This window comes from Hippocampus zosterae, chromosome 2, assembly GCF_025434085.1.
Source record: "Hippocampus zosterae strain Florida chromosome 2, ASM2543408v3, whole genome shotgun sequence".
Taxonomy (NCBI): domain Eukaryota; kingdom Metazoa; phylum Chordata; class Actinopteri; order Syngnathiformes; family Syngnathidae; genus Hippocampus; species Hippocampus zosterae.
In genome coordinates, this window is record NC_067452.1 from 40,992,339 (window position 1) to 41,008,857 (window position 16,519).

General features: G+C 45.7%; 2 protein-coding genes across 11 annotated transcripts in view; both read right to left on the reverse strand.

Moving 5' to 3' along the window:
• Nucleotides 1-53: 53 nt before the first annotated feature.
• On the reverse strand, nt 54-16,362 carry lrrfip1b (leucine rich repeat (in FLII) interacting protein 1b). Of its 10 annotated transcripts, XM_052054739.1 has the most exons (18): nt 15,817-16,352; nt 12,738-12,824; nt 10,189-10,236; nt 9,660-9,704; nt 9,457-9,507; nt 9,011-9,088; nt 8,853-8,888; nt 7,918-8,043; nt 7,489-7,659; nt 6,228-6,320; nt 5,934-6,026; nt 5,628-5,720; nt 5,357-5,492; nt 2,238-2,287; nt 2,033-2,150; nt 1,850-1,929; nt 1,597-1,701; nt 54-973 (listed from the first exon to the last, which is right to left on the reverse strand). In XM_052054739.1, exons 1-18 carry the CDS (start codon nt 15,904-15,906, stop codon nt 863-865), a joined length of 1,611 nt encoding a protein of 536 aa, XP_051910699.1. In that variant the 5' UTR covers nt 15,907-16,352; the 3' UTR covers nt 54-862. The 10 variants fall into 10 exon arrangements, with proteins under 10 accessions (XP_051910699.1, XP_051910708.1, XP_051910664.1 ...); XM_052054748.1 differs by lacking the exons at nt 5,628-5,720; nt 5,934-6,026 and having other exon boundaries at nt 15,817-16,351; XM_052054678.1 differs by lacking the exons at nt 54-973; nt 1,597-1,701; nt 1,850-1,929; nt 2,033-2,150; nt 2,238-2,287 and adding an exon at nt 2,300-3,993 and having other exon boundaries at nt 15,817-16,361.
• The window catches only part of eef1b2 (eukaryotic translation elongation factor 1 beta 2), a 38,501-nt gene continuing 31,789 nt past the window's right edge, over nt 9,808-16,519 (reverse strand). The window contains exon 5 of the mRNA XM_052055718.1: nt 9,808-10,091. Within this exon, the coding sequence (XP_051911678.1) occupies nt 9,823-10,091 (269 nt within the window). The 3' untranslated portion in view covers nt 9,808-9,822. The remainder of the gene's footprint in view (nt 10,092-16,519) is intronic.

A 16,519-nucleotide genomic window follows, 5' to 3' on the forward strand; every position in this document is an offset into this window, starting at 1 on the left:
AGTCAGCGGTTTTAAGAGCGTGCACCATACGACTTTACACATTTACACGTGCGCAGTAGTCCAGGAAGTATTTATTGTTTGTTTCAGAAGCAGGAAGAACGCTGCATTGCTAAAATGGCTACAAAACGGACCTTTGGATGTCAAGCAGTTAAGAAGAGCTGTGATGCTGGAAGAGAGGGTATAAGTGATCAAAATGAAAGACGGAAGAAGCAAAATAAAAGACATTATCCAATAAATTAATGTAAGTGAAAGTGGATGCTGATCGTAAATTTTGCAAATTCTTTCCACACTGACTATATGAAGTGTCAAATAAGTGTATGCTCATACTTATGCACTATTGGAATAAAGAGTACACATTCGTGTGTGTGTGTTTACATCTGATAAGAAATTTGCTACAGTGAAAAACCCCCTGTTGTGAAAAATTACTTGCCGCAAACATGTTTTCGTTGTAGAGGAGTTTCACTGTAGTGCACTAAACCCGTCTTACTAGTGAGATCAAAGAGAATCCTCATACCACGATTTTAAGCTGATATTGAAGAAATCCGCAAACGACTTTCCATACCTCCCAGTGTCGGAGGAGAAAGTTGACGAGGCAGAATTCATTTGTTTTCAGAACCTGGCCGAGCACTTGTGCGGGGTTTCAGGACATCATAAGACATTCTGTGGGGCCCCACCTGACCTGGTGACATCACACCCCATCCAAATGGTCCCGCCCGTTGCTGAAAATCAAGCAGCCGTCACCCAACAGAAGCCATTGCCGAGTCCAGTTGCAGGGGAAAAGATTTCCGCACGCTTTCCAACGCGGAGAGTCACTCGGGAGTCCGTTGCGGGAGGAGTCGGGCTCCTCTCGGGGACGTCGGGGTCACTGCTGGGCCAACAGGATGTTGCGGTTGGCCTTCATCTTCTCCAAACGTTTGGCGAGGAGGCCATTCGTCGCCTCCAGCTCCTGGATCCGATCCAGAGCTGAGCGCAACTGCAGGCAGCAAACAGCGACCCGTTACAATTTTGAACAGCGAATCCACGATTTTCAGCTTGGAAAATGACAAAAAGAAAAGACCATGAAAAATTATAAACAAACACGAAACGTTTGTGACTCGACAAAAATAACAATGCAGGTATGTACGAACCAAAATAAACAAATTGCCTTCTTACGGAAATAAAAATGGCTTCAAATGTGTGTGACTAGTGGTGGACAAGTGAAGCTTCGTGAAGCACTTGTGTACGTTTTTGACTCCTCTAGAGGGCACTCTTGGTTTAAAGATGCAGTGGAATTTCAATACATTTCCATTGCACTAACCTTTATATTTGAACCAAGAGCACCATCTCGAGGTGTCAAAAAGTATCACAGGTGCTTCATGAAGCTTCGTTTTCCGACCTTCATGTGTGTGTTAAAAGAGAGAGAGAAAAAGAGAGAGCGCTAGCGCTTCTGCCTGCTGTGAAAGCCCTCCGCACACACAGTAACAATAGTAAGAGTGGGCAGAATAAGATACCCGAAAAGAAAATACAGCATATTAAATGAATTGCAAATTTTGATACTTTAGCTTTAGCTTTGCTTCACAAAGAGCGAATGAAATTGCAGTTGTACGAGGAAAGTACTTCTCGGTGTAGTTTTCTCCTCTCGCCCTTCAGCTCGTCCTCAAGCATCTCTGCGCTCTCTGATGCGGTCCTGTAGCGAGTCACCTGACCTTCCAGCCGGATGACCTGGACAATGGCGGACACACCAGCGCGGAACAACAGAATTTTAGTCACGAGGGTCGCGGGGGGTGCTGGAGCCTATCCCAGCCGTCTTCGAGCAGTCGGAGGGGGACACCCCGCGACCCTTGTGTGGATGTTCATATGAACGACATACGTTTTGTTCCAGAGTGGCAACTTCCTGTTCGGATTTCACCAGCTTGAACTTCAGGTCGCTGATTTGTCTGCTTGCATCCCCTGAGAAGAAAAATGTGCCGGAGCAAAGTCGAAGAAAAATGACGAAGATGAATGTGAACGTTTTTGTGAGCAAGGGTGAGGAAAAAAAATATATAAGACTCACTCTGAAGGTCCACCACATGCGAGTCTGTGCCGTTTTCTAGACCGTCTCGGTCAGGATTTTGGCTCCCATCGGACCAGTTTCTTTGCCTCAGAAGCAGTTGAGCCTTGAGCATTCTCACCTACGGTAGACGCACATTTTCAAAAAAAAGGAAAATCCTGCAGGATGCTTGTTTGTCTCCCTCTTGTGGGACATTTCCGAAGCCCACCTGATCCTGGAAACTTTCCCTCTCTTCAAATAGCTTCCTCAGATGGAGCTCTGGAATGAGAGGAGTGAACGTCCAGTTACTCACTGCAACAGCCTCCCGACAAGCTTATTTGTTAAATCACGTCATGATCAAATGATTTTTAATTACAACCAGATTTTTTAATTAATTTTTTAAGTTTGAATTACATTTTTTGAATTGTAGTACCGTGATAAGATCAAACGATTGGTGGTTTGATTGGGGGAAATCCGTGATTGTTCACACATTCCGATCAGCGGAGCGTTTCCGTTTTTTTTTTTTTAAACGATTTCTTACCCGTGAGAAATGCTGCGCCATCGCTGTTGAGAAAATGCAGAACACGGCAGCAATCTTGTAATGAATACGTTGAGCTCAATTCAACAGAAATCGTTTATTGATTCTCATTCGGAAAAATTCAACAACACAAACATCGCTCCTGAATCAACTGGAGCCCATCCCAGCTGGCTTTGGGGGGCCGACTTACAACCTGGACTGGTCACCGGTCAAAAACAGGGCACATACGGACGGACGAGCCGACAAAGTCATATTCACCCCCAAAGACTTGAGGAGAGGGGCTCAAACGTTTGCCTCTGAGGGCGGCATACCGGAAAAAGCGAAAGATGGCCACTTGAAATGACGAAACGGACCAAAACGGTCCATCAATCCATTACACGTTGCTTTGACATTCTAAACGGTGACAGCCAAGACTTCCGTTGAAGGCAAAAAGGTAGTTTAGGTCCGCATCCTGGACTGAGCCGATCACCAAAACGAACTTGCCCCAGCACGATTTTCCTTCCGTTCGCAGGTGATTATTGCTCCATCTCCTCGTGGACTTCCTCACAACTGTCCACGTCGGCCACGGAAGGCTCGTGGCCGGCTTGCACATTAGTCTCCAGAATGTGGCCGGAGGGTCGCTCCTCAAAGAGTTTTCCTTCCGGGAGTTTCAGCAGCAGCCATTCGGGAGCCGCCATGACCTTGAGTTCCTCAACAAAGCTTCTGAACTTGCAACCGGCAGCGGTGGGCGAAGATCCTGGCCACTTTGGCAGGAAGTCTTCGGGAGAAAGGGCGTCCTGACCAAAGGACGATTCCACAAAAACAAAGTCAGTCATGTTTGGATGATCCGTTTCTTCGTGCGGCGTTTCGTATTTCTCTGAGACATTTGTAACGGCTTTTTGCTCCGTGGTTGCAGGACAATCCTCAAAGTCTCGTGTGAGACTGGCCGAGCAAGGTGGTTCAGCCTGGCCTGGCGAGCGGTGAAAGTCAGCTTGCTTCAAGGTAATGTGATCCGTCTTCTGCCGCTCAGCCGAGTTCCCGGATCTGATGTTCTTTTGGTCCAAGATCAAGTCCGAGGCAGACGGACCTGATTTGTGGACCTTTCCAACGGAAGTTCGACAAACACCAGAGATGGACTTTTTCCATTTTGACGGACCGTTGCGCCGTTTGGAGGACGGTTGGGCATTTTTCAGCGACCCGAAAGACGACTTGACTTTGGGTGTAAAAGTCAATTCAGGGACAGAGTTTCCACTTTGCGTCGCTGCTCGTCTTGCGATCGCTCCGTTCGCGGGCACGCAGCTTCGTCCGAGTCGGGCGGGCAACGTCCTCATCCGATTTGTTTGTCTTCCCGCACGGGCCTCTCGGCTCACGAGCGAAGCCCGCGAGTGCCTGTCAGCCGAGCTGAAGCCGAGCGCCTGTGGGGGTTTATTTATCTGGCAATGGCGAGATGTCATGTCTCCACCGGTGCCTGAAAGACCACCAAGGTTACATTGGAGCACACAAGTCATAACCAAGTTGTCAACGACGGAGAGCGTGGAGTTAACCTCAGGCGCTCAGGTAAAGAGTGAACGAGGTGTCAAAAAGTATCACAGGTGCTTCATGAAGCTTCGTTTCCCATCATTAATCTTTGGATCTTACATCCCATTCAAATTCAACTGGGACACATTCAAATCAATGAGAACCGATCATGCTTTAGGGCAGGGATGTCCAAATTTTTTCCTCCATGGGCTGCATCTAGAACAGTTGAAGAGTGATTTTGAAATTCTTAGACCTTGATCGATTAATGATGCTTAAAAAAAAAAAAAATCAATCCATCGAGTAATTACACAATATATTATGGATGCATGAGAATTACCGGACCGATATTGGAGGGAAAAAAAAAAAAGATGATACCTACAGTATGTCGGTCCGATACTGCTAACGAGGCTAATAGTTAGCCCGATATTGAAAGCCGCATTAAATGCACCAACGTACATCCAGTCGAAGTCTGATTGACTCTCCAAACAATGTTTATTATAAATATTGACACTTGGGGTTTAAAAAAAAAATCAAATCAATCAATCAATCACGAACCCATCGCTGCACTCTCAACATCGCGGAGTCGATCGCTTCGTGTATTATTGTCGGGGTCCGCACAGGCGCCGAAGATAGCGAAGGCAACGTAAAGAAAAGCGGGCCGGCCGAGCTTCACCGCACTTTTTAACATTCCGGACGAGCTAGCCGACCAGCGGCACTTCTACGATTGTTGTCGGGTCGGCTAGGCGGCGCAGTAAAGAAAAGCCGGTAAGCCGAGTCGAGCTATGGCTTAGCTAAATGCTAACAGTGAAGTCGAGTGGTTCAGAAAATGGATGGAAGACACCAGAGGTGAGAGTGAGTCACATAAGCGCGAATCTCAAGTCTTAACCTTCAAGTCTCAAGCAAGTCCCGAGTTGCCGTGTAGGTAAAAAAATAAAAATAAAAAATAAAATAAAATTTCCCCAGTGTGGGACGAATAAAGGATATCTTATCTTATCTTATCTTAAAATATTCAAGCAAGTTGAGTCATTATTTGATTGAGTGAAGTCATAAGACCTGAAAAAAAACATGTTGGAATGATAATAAGCTTTTTTTTCCATTGATCATGCTAAATAATTGCCTTCCCTCAAAAAAAAAAATGTAATTAACATTTGCATCTCAAAAAATCCGCATTGCAGGCCTTGTCAAATGAAATATTTCGTATATGCTGGGTCAGCAACAAATTGGACGCCAATGGACTCAGGCTATCATTTGGACACCCCTGCTTTACACTATGGTGGAATGATATTCTGTGCTTTCTGGCAAGCGAGCCTTACCCAGCATGCTCTCTCCGCTCGCAGGGACTTCGTTCGCCAACAGGGATGCAACGCTCTCGCCGACTTCATCCTTAGCGCCGTCCAATCTCGGCCCCCCGTCGGTTGCGACCTCGGGAGAAATGACCTCACCGTATTTCTGCTTGGAGAGATGAGCGATAATCAATGACTTGAACTCTTTCTGGCAGAAAAAAAAACAAATAACGTCTGAAAGAGGCCAAAGGTCGTGTCATGTGACATGGCCACGCCGTCATGCGACTTCTTTTTCGGGTACCTTGACAACATCTCGGAGGCTGAGCACCTCAACTCTCAGCTGGTCGCGCTCGATTTGAATGACGTCAGAGATTTCCCTCTGACGCTCTAATGCCTGGGGGGTGAGGGGGGGGGGGGGGCAGGACGATGAGTTGGTTTAAAGGAGGAAAGTGGTAAGGGGAGAAAACGGGTTAAGTGAGGTTAATGGATTAGCAGTTAATATTAGTATGACATTTAGTGGAATTCAAATCTACTTCCTGGTTGTTGTTTTTTTTATTTTTAATTTTTAATTAATATTTGAGTGTTTGGACACGTGATCGCGTCATACCGCAATCTTCCTTTCCTTCCACTGCAGAGCCTCCTGCAAGTCAGACACCTCCTGAGAGTAAGCGTGCGTTTGTTCTCGTAACTTTGACACTTCCTGGGAGGCGGTGGGTGGGGGGGGGGGGGAATAGAAACAGGAAGGAAAATAGAAAAGTAACGCGTTTGTTGTTAGTCGCTCATTAAAAGGTGCTCATTTGGCCCAAAGACGATGACACAAAAGAAGAATGTGAGGACTCCGCTCTGCACATTTTGTGTGTGCCAAGTGGGGGCTGGGGGGGCGTTTTGGGCTTGAACTGACCATCAGCAGGTCTTCACTTCGTCTCATGGTCTCTTTCATCTCTTTAAACTGGAACTGGAGGACAACGTGACTGTCGCGCTCACGTTCGTATGCCTGCAAACACATTGGAAATGCCAAGTCATGACACACCCGATACTCTGTCACGGTACGAGGAGCAACTCTCTTGTACGCGTTCTTTACTTGATGAATTCCCGTCCTTTTTTTTCCCGCACCTTAAGGCAACGAGAGCACCATGACATTGTTCCCAATGCTCAACTCTCCCAAGTTGTATTTTATTTATTTATTTTCCAAGATGGCGCCCGAGTAGGCAGCCTTCGGCAAGTGCTCTTCAAGAGCCTTGCTTTTTTGTTCTTTTTTGCTGTTTTTGTCTTTTGTTTTGTCACATGTTGTTTGTCGTTTCATCGTGCGGACCTGATACGGACTGTTTTCAGCGTTTTTTGGCCACGACATTCGTCAAAGGAGAAGCATCTGTGCTTGGTGGCTGCGCCTTCTCGGCAGCACGCCTGTGCCAGCACAGATTTTGGTTGGGAGGAATGTCAGCGCCATTGACTGTCGATGCTGGACAGACCTGGGGCGCTTGTGTTTTTTGCGCCTGTAATGGGCAGCATTTTTCACAACCGCGTTTTGTTCAGTGGCTATGTCGACGCTGTTGGACGGTCGGCGTTGGTGCGGCTGAATGGATGGCTGCTGAAGTTGAGGATGAGGAGAGAGGAGCGTTGGCGCAGGGCGCTGATGCGCATTTGGAACCGTGAGTCGCCGCTTGGAATTGAAGTGGATTTCCATGGGACAGGAGAAGTGAACCGATCTCTTTTTTCGTCAATGGATGCTACAGCTTCTTGCTGACTTTGAAACTTAGCTTGTAGCCGACGTGTGCACATTTTGAGCAGGACGTCTCTGATCCACTGCTTAAAGGACACTTTGATCCTCTCCTCTTTCATCTCAAACTGCTTCAAACAACAAAGCGTGTGATGGAAAAGTGGTTAGGACTGCATGACTGTCTGTGTTTTATGTTATGTGTTGTGTTTATTATTTTACTTGATGTTAACTGTTTTGTTAAGCGCTTTGTTACAGCTGCCGCTGTTGTGAAAGCGCTATAGAAATCAGATTGTATTGTATTGTAATGCCCCATATCACCCAAACATGCTCCAGCAGCTCAATAAATCACGCGCACCCCCCCCCCCCCATTCCCCCAAAACCACATCCCCCACCTCTGTTCGAAACATTCAAACAATGTTATCCGACATCCCATCCACCGACCGACCTTTGTGCGCTCATCGGCGTGCCGTCGCGCCTCCCAAAGCAGCTCCTCCATGTCGCTCAGTTCCTCCCGCAGCGTTTCCACCTGATACATTAAAGTCGACTTGTCGTTGTGCAGCTGAGCATTTGAAACCATGGCTCGGCGGTACTTTTCCTCCGCTTCTGCCACCGAGTCCTGAGACAACGTGTCAAAAATCCAGAGTCAGACGTTGACATTTCCACCATCGCGGAAGGACAACAGTTACCGGATCGGACGGACTTCAAAGTTCTATTTCGTGACTGTCCACCCAAGAGAAATGAAGGCTTTTGCATCAAATTCAACCAAAAGCGAAACAACGTTCCATTGACAGATTCAGCGTGAGCTCCATCGCTGAATTTCCAACAATGGAAATAATATGACATTTGCAATTCGGTTAGGGTGAACCGTCGATACCTTCATCTCCCTGATTGACGCCTCCATCTCGACGGAGACCGACGTGTCGCAGCTTCCTCTGCGGGATGACGCTCCACCCAGGGAAGATAGAGTGGCTGCAGAAAGGTTCAGCGCTGTTCTGGAGCCCTGACAAGAAGATGCGACAGCTGGCAATTCTTTTCTTCAAAACCATCAAATTCAAACTTTTTTGTGTTCAACCCAAATTTAACACTCTTTAGAGTAACAACGCCAGGAAGAGCTCGAAGAAGTGGCTGGGGAGAGGGAAGTCTGGGCTTCCCTCCTAAAGTCGATGCCCACCGCGACCCGGCCCCGGATAAGCGGTGGAAAATGGATAAGACAGTGTTTTTTTGCATTGAAATAAAGTGGGGGTCGTCTTAGATTCGGGGTCTAGACGTTATACCCATTCATGACGCTAGATGGCGCCAGATATCATTGAAGCGAATGCTTAACTTGACTCCCCAGGCCAAAGTGAACCCCTGTCGCCAAGAATAAAAATAAAAATAGCGGTAGCACGAAGGAGAAAAATAAAAAAAATAGCGGTAAGAATGAAAAGAGAAGAAAATAATAGAAGAGAGAACAGAAAATGGAGAAACGTAGCGTCAATCTGGAGAAAAGCGGGTCGAAAATCGGCCAGGTTAACCGGCAGCTGAGGAGAAGTTATGATGTCATTTACGTTTCAAAAACCAGAAGGCATTCATTTTTGTTTGCTGATGTTTGCATTTTTGTTTCGGATGTACTCAAATTATTTGCTGTATAAAAATTAATTTGGTGTTCAAAAAATCTTTTCTCAAACTTGAGTCTTGAAAAAGAGGGGGTCGTCTTATAATCAGGGCCGTCTTATATCCGGTGCCAATACGGTACATATTAATCCCAAAGGAAACCCAGCTCTACTTTCATTTGAGGCCAAATGAGCCAAACATCAAAACTTGACTTACTCTATCCAGGAAGTCTCTGTCCGGTCTCTCCTCCACCTAAGCACACAGAGTCAAACCACGGAGATGTTATACTTCTTCACAAACAATTAGATCCACTGCATCGCTCACTCCCGGTCAGCTGCAACAACGTCAGGTCGAATGGACCCAGCAAAACTTACCACGGGGCTCGCACGAGCCGAACTCGCTCTGGAGGACGCCCGGGAGCCAGAACCGAGAAATGAGCTGTAATCTGACGGCTGGGAAGGATAAAGGAAGAATGGACGCCGACGATCGGCGGGAGGATGCAAGGACGTATGTAAGGAAGGGAGAAGTGAAAGGATAAACGCCGGATAGAAAGAAGGGTTTTAGAATGAAACCAGAAGAACAAATAGAAGTGATGTAAGATTAATGATGGGAAAACGAAGCTTCATGAAGCACCTGTGATACTTTTTGACACCTCTAGATGGTGCTCATGAATCTTATCAAGATTTAGTGCAATGGAAATGTATGAAAATTCCACTGCAGCTTTAAAGAAAGAGTGCCCTCTGGAGGAGTCAGAAACGTACACGAGTGCTTCACGAAGCTTCACTTGTCCACCACTAGCAAAGATGGGAAATGACGTCACCTTCAGACTGCCTCGACTCCCCACGGACATCCGCTCTTCATCATCCGACAGCTGGAAAAGACAAACACCGACACACGTTGACTTCACAGTATGCCAAAATGATGACGTGGCGTCACATTGCCGGGAGGCGGCCGCGTTTCTTTTCCTGAGCCAAAACTTCTCACAAAGCAAAGACAAGAGGGAAACAGCGAGACGATACAGACCGAAGCGAGTCTCCGCGCGTGGCGGGAATAGCGCTCGCCGTCCTCCTGAAAGGCCGCGAAGAAGGAGCAGAGAGAGAGAGGAGACGGTTACGGGACAAGCGATGAGGCTTGCGAAGAAAAACGATCGGATGGGTACGCCCGATGCCATGCCGGACATGCAGACTCAAAACCAAACTTGAGAACACAAGCGTACAAGGCCGCCACGTCGCACAAGTCGAAATGAAAAACTCGAATTCATTGTCTCTGAAAAGCTTTGTGAACACAAGCACAGCAATAACGACAGGCTGACATGCAGCGTAGCCGAATCGTAAAAACCTTCCAACTCCACCCAGGTGGCTTTCATCGTTGCACCCACAACCACTTTGTTACTTTGGTGAGTATGACTTGATTCCAAATACTCCGGCGTGTGTGACGCTACGGTCTCGGCCGGTTCAATACAACGGGTGCGGTGCTCTTATTTGTTTTTGAAGCCATTAGGTGGTACTGGAGGAGGTTTTCGTAGGCCAGCGGCAGATGCGCGGGGTCATACCATCCACTGCTCAATATAACCCCATTTATAATCCAGACCATAATACCTCTGTAGAGGAAAAAGGGGCACAAATTAGAAAGCCTTTTGAACTCATTCACCGCACCGCCATTCCCCAATATTGACAACAACAAAAAACCCCACACAATATTTTGTGTTCGGTGACATTTTATGCATCAAGCCGACATAACAAACGATCACCATAGCAACAACAACAACAAATAAAGTCCGCTCCTAGCTTTTAACGGTATTGAGTTATCAGTAAGATAAGATGGCTTGGGTTCATCCAAAAAAAAAAACAAAACACAGGCGTCTGGCCAAATAAACAGAGAAAACGAGATTTTGTCAATTCAAATGTCAAGTAGAACGGCAACTTTGATACTTTGAATTTTCCATCAAATGCTTTTTTTCAGTTGTTTTTTTTGTTTAAATCTTTTTTTTTTTCAAATATAGTTTGAAGCAGAAATGGTAAGTATCAAATTCACATTTTTGTGTCAAATTTTTGTTTAAATAAAAAAAAGATTTAAAGAAAAAAACAACTGAAAAAAAAGCATTTGAAGGAAAAATCAAAGTGCAACTAAGAAATGCACAGTGAGGAGGGGCGGAGTCTCCAGCGCACACCTGCTCGTAATCACAATTAGGGAGGAGGAGCTAGTTGCCAGAATATTGTTCATCTTTGTGGAGATTGGCTGCGGTCCTCTTGCGCATTGTGTCGTAGTTCATTCATTCATTCATTCATCTTCCGAGCCGCTTGATCCTCACTAGGGTCGCGGGGGGTGCTGGAGCCCATCCCAGCCGTCTCATCCTGAATCGGTTGCCAGCCAATCGCAGGGCACACGGAAACGAACAACCATTCGCGCTCACACTCACACCTCGGGACAATTTAGAGTGTTCAATCAGCCTGCCACGCATGTTTTTGGAATGTGGGAGGAAACCGGAGCACCTGGAGAAAACCCACGCAGGCCCGGGGAGAACATGCAAACGCCACACAGGGAGGCCGGAGCTGGAATCGAACCTCTGCACTGTGAAGCCCACGTGCTAACCACTGGACTACCGGGCCGCCCTGTGTCGTAGTTGTTAGTTTTTTTTTTCTCCCCCCCCCCCCTCCTCTTTTGGTCAGCCAACTCGCCTTAGTTCTTCTTACCTGCATTCAAACGCAAGCACGGGGAGAACGTGCAAACTCCACACAGGATAGCCGCGGCCCGGAATGGAAACCTGCGCCTCTGCGCCGTGAGGCGGACGCGCTAACTCGGTTTGGCCCCTCGTTGTTCTCACGCTCATCACACACTTTTCTTCCACCGTCCTTATCGCAACACGCATGCCTAAACTCGGTTTGGCCTTTCTCGCCATCAAATTCATTGACGTGAAAAGCGCGTCTTTATCTTCAACTGATAAAACTGAATTTCGCAGGCCAGCAGGGGCAAGACTCTGTTGAAAAACACATTTGACGTCGCGGCGGCGAATGGCTGCATTTTTAGTCGATGGATGAATCGAGTGCAAGGCGGGTGGCCGCTTGCCAGCCTCGCGATTGGCGCTGCGGGTTTTTTAAAAATGCCGTTGCTTGTTTGAGGTCTCCGCGCGGCGTGCTGGAGCTCAAAAAATAATGAGATGCTATTGTGAAAAAGGTTTAAGGAGAGGATGATCGACGGAGAAGGGACTCACCGCAAGATGAATGTCTCGAATGACTTTAGAACAGTCACGCTGTCGCCTCTCCTACCGTCTGACCTCTGACCCGTAAGGGCGCGTCACATGTTTGCTTCTTGTCACTCAATGGAAATGAGCTGATTAGTGTTGATGAGCGGCAATCTTTCCGTCGTCTTCCAGTTGGTAGCGAAAACTTTCCAATCGATATCGTTGTTAAAGGTGATGGGTGCGACCTCCCCGTTTCGCGCGCCCCCAAAAAAATTCAATGTTGAGATTTTTCTATGAAACTTGTACATCCTCTCCTTGATTGAGTTAAGTAGATGTGAAGATGCTAGCAATGCATTTCGGTCAAGCTGCTACGCAGCGCGCTTGATTCTGACACCGGCGCCAAAAACACATCTTGTGATATTGACCCGTTTCCAAAGAATGATTTTGTTTCGTCGCAATGACAGACACCAAATTATTAATTGATCTTAAAATGCTCGGTAAAAAATAAACTTGGCCAAGCATCTTTTGAGTTATCTGGCTCAGACTAATTTAAGAATACTTTCTTGGGGTTTTCTTTAGTTTTTTTTTTTTTTTTAAACGCAACCCATCCTTGTTCATAGTTAGACCCGTATCAACGCACTTCATAACGAAAATGCTTTTGTTTGGCCATCTGCGGCGAGTGGCGTCATTCAGAGACTTTACAAAAAGTTAGTTGTGATGATCAATAATTTGATTCTAAATAGGGTCCATGTATGGAATCCTGTACGGGGAAAAAAATATACACAAAAAATTGTGCAACGTATATTGTTCTGTGGCCATTTTGTAAAAACAATTAATAATAATAATTATAATAAATTGTTTCACGCCAGCGGCCCTCATTTGGGCTAATCAGACTAGGTGGGCGAGTGAGAGCACCTCACCTCTTTGTGTTGCTTCTCCAGCTCCTTCATCCGAATCTCTCGGGCCTCCGCCCTCGCCGTTCGCCTCGCCGCCAAGCGTGCTTCTGCCTGTCAGAGATGTTCACCATATTAAGATTGAATGCACATCAAGGGATTTGTAGCTGCCATTTTTTTCAAGCATGGTCATTGCCGTTACCAAATAAATATCGAACGTGGAACTTTATGGTGTCAAAAGGTTCCTGAAAACCTGGCGCAGGCAGCAAAAAGACAAGAGAAAGTTGGGGAATGCTCATCAAACACCTGCTTGGAACGTCCCACAGGTGAGCAGGCTAACTGGAAACAGGTGGATGCCATGATTGGGTTAGAAAAGGAGCTTCTCTGAATTACTCGGTCATCCACAAGAAAAGATGGAGTGAGGTTTACCTCTCTGTTTACAAAAAAACTGTTCTGTGGTCTGACGAGTCCACATTTCAAATGTTTTGGGGAAATTCAAAAGCCGGCATCTGTGATGGTAGCGTACACACCTGTGACGGCACCATTAATTTCAGGTTTCGGAGAAACATGCTGCCCTCCTAACGTCTTTTTCACGGACACCTCGTCTTATTTCAGCAAGTCAATGTCAAACTATATTCTGCATGTGTTACAACAGTGTGGCTTCAAGGTAAAAGAGTGCAGATACTAGACCGGCCTGCCTGCAGCCCTGACCCGTCTCCCGATGTGTGGCGCATTCAAAACGACAACGGAGACCGCTGAGAAGCTGCACATCAAGGAAGAATGGGCCGCGACCGTAAAAGTCCAAGTTAATGGTTATTTGCTAAAAGCAATCAAGTTCATCACATTGAACATTAAAGATCTTGTCTTTGTAGTGTATTCAATTAAATGGGGGTTGAACATCAGAATCAGAATCATCTTTAATTGGCCAAGTATGTAGAACACACAAGGAATTTGTCTCCGGTATAACACGCTGCACTAGTATCATCGTAAACAACAAAATCATTGAATCTTTTTAGAGTAGCCAGTAGTTACAAACATTTTTGATGTTTGTCGATTGCGTCCAGGGGCTCCTCGCTGGAATGGCACCCTTTCGCAAACCCCTCCTTTGGCGCCCCCGTGTGGCCATGATACGCTTAGTCACATTCCATGTTTCCTGAAACACGAAAAGTTGAAGTGACAAAGCCAAGGAGTTGTTTGCCTTATTGTTGTAAACTGGCTTATGACTCACTGATTTATGTTGACGCCACACTCGTTGGGGAGAGGCTGTCGTCGCGAATCGGTAAAACGCTGCAAGTCAGTGTTTAGCAAATTAACCGCTCGGGTTGAAATCGATAAAGAAACCGTCATATTCGTTCAAAGTTCATTTGCCTTATTTTGGCCTGAGCCTAAACTATAAAAAATACGTTTGTGTATCATTTATTTTAATCCAGATTAATTTCTTGCTTGAGTTAATTAAATATACACGGGAAGAACACAAAACACAGCGGTTTGTCACACCACAAGAGGTGGTTTCTGGTACATGTGCGAAATGTGTCCGCACAGGGCAGCATTCCAAAGGGGTTGAAAAAAAAAAGTTGAAGTGAAAGGTGAGCTAAGTCAAGGAAGTACATTCATTCTTTGAAGATCTCTGTAAATGGCGCAGGAATGAAAGGTAACTTGCGGTTAGTAGAATGTGACTAAGCGTATCATGGCCGCACGGGGGCGCCAAAGGAGGGGTTTGCAAAAGGGTGCCATTCGAGCGAGGAGCCCCTGGAACGTAAACAACAAAAATTCGAGTCGACGTGCAGTACTGAAGCGAAACAAGGATGCGGTGACAGAATGTATCCCTCCCAAAGACAAGGAAAGAAGAATTTGACCCAATCATGGCATGGAATTTTACTCCCACGTCCTAAAAATGCACTGAATTAATGAGCGAGCATGACTGCACATCAATGTAGACAGTTTATTGTTCTTACTGTTGACCTACAACCACGAGTGGCAGGCTGGCATAGATGATTTATTTAACGTTTCTGAAAAGACTGGACATGGAATGCAAAAAAAGAATTATTATGAGTTGGGTAAAATGAAGTTGGGGAAAATCCATCCATCCATTTTTCTACACTTCAGGCAAAAGGCGGGTTACACCCCGGCACCCACCCAGCAGCAATATGTTTCTGGGTGACAAATGAGCCCAAAGCTCCAGTTGGTTTTCTCTCGATGCTTCACTGACCTAGTGTGTGTGTGTGTGTGCCAGTGACCCCCATTCTTTAAGCCTCTAAACATTAATCTGCATCTCAGTGGTCACATGACCAGTCTGCCGCAAATGTTTTGTTGTTATTGATTAGTACATTTTACGTTTTAAAGAGAATGATTATAATAATATATTTTCATTAACATTATTGCAGTACTATCACTATTATTACTTTAGCGATAATAGTCTGAAACGAATATTTTGTTAGTAGTGGTAGCAGTAGCAGAAGTATTATGGTAATATCATACTCAGATTATTTATTCGATGTATGATAATACATGTATTTATAAAAGTGATATTTTGTCTTACCTTTATTCAATTGTATTGCGTTTATATTATGTTCAATGTATATATTTGCTTTCGAACAACAATAATGATAATGGGGAAAAAAAAAGTTTTGTAAACATTATGGGCCGCACAGTGGGGGATAACTGGTTAGCAGGGTGTCCCCCCAATTGTTGCCCGAGACCCACATGGGGGTAGGCGGGTCAGATAATTGATGAATGCAGAGATTATTATTAAGAATCATAATTACTATTATTATTACAGTAGTAGTATACAGAACATAGACATTGAATGCTGTATTATAAGAATAATTTCACATTATTATATTGCATATATACAATTAAACAATGCATACTAAGAGTAATTGTTATAATAACAATGCAAATGTATTGCATTTAAAATAATTACAAAAACATTCTAACAGTAATTAGGTTACTACAAAACGTATCATGTATAATTATACAAAATAATAATTACAAAATTAAAGTTACTGACAATGACAATTATAATAAGAACAGCAATCATCATCCATATCTCGAAAATATTTTTAAATACATTTTTTTAGTTAGTTTGGTTTTGAGCAAAACTCACCTCCCGGGCGATCTGGTTGAGAGCATCGTCCTCTGCGGTCAGCTTCTCCAGGTTGGGCAGCCTCTTTCTGCCGGCTCCTTGAGTCCCCATCGTCCACAAATATCCAGCGACGCAGAGTGCCGTCGCGCCTTCGTCTCCAGAACACACCACCCTTGGCTTCACAAGCTTGACCGACACCAGGCAGACGCGTTGACCATCAAAGTGGCGTTCTTTCGAAGCGTGCGGTTCGGCTTCAAGTCCTTTTCCGGGCTCGAACTCTCATTGGACATTCGGTGTCTGTCGTTCGCGCCCAAGCTAAACGTTAGCCCCGCTTCAGAACCACAAAACGCTTGAAACCGGCTCCGTCACAAATGCCGCCCCTCCTCCGCCCCAAAAACTCGTTAATCCGCCTCTGTCAACATCCGCCGCCAGCCGGGGAGCCGCCTACGTTGCTTCCGGGACGTCAAGAATCAAAACCCACGTCATGCCGGTGACAGGGATGCGCCGCCGGACCTGAAACTCTGCATCCCGAATACCACCTGACCTCACCTTCCGCAGTGTGACCACGTGACGAAGGAAGGGGCGTGGCCGTGGCCGAAGCACAAGAGTAAACTCTTCACGTCTCTGTACATTACACTTGTCAAGAGCAAATTTTAAATCAGAAATGCTTTTATATGTCCCGGTGAAGCGTATTTGTGATGCCAATTTTTAAAAAATCTCTTAA

Bases quoted from the DNA above. Each gene is read 5' to 3' on its own strand.
- lrrfip1b (XM_052054678.1), bottom strand. From the start codon at position 15,906: ATGGGGACTCAAGGAGCCGGCAGAAAGAGGCTGCCCAACCTGGAGAAG. The intron at 9,705-10,188 runs GTATGACCCCGC...GCGGCCTTTCAG, and splicing joins GTTATATTGAGCAGTGGATG to GAGGACGGCGAGCGCTATTC. The intron at 6,321-7,488 runs GTCGGTCGGTGG...ATGTGTTTGCAG, and splicing joins ACGCCGATGAGCGCACAAAG to GCATACGAACGTGAGCGCGA.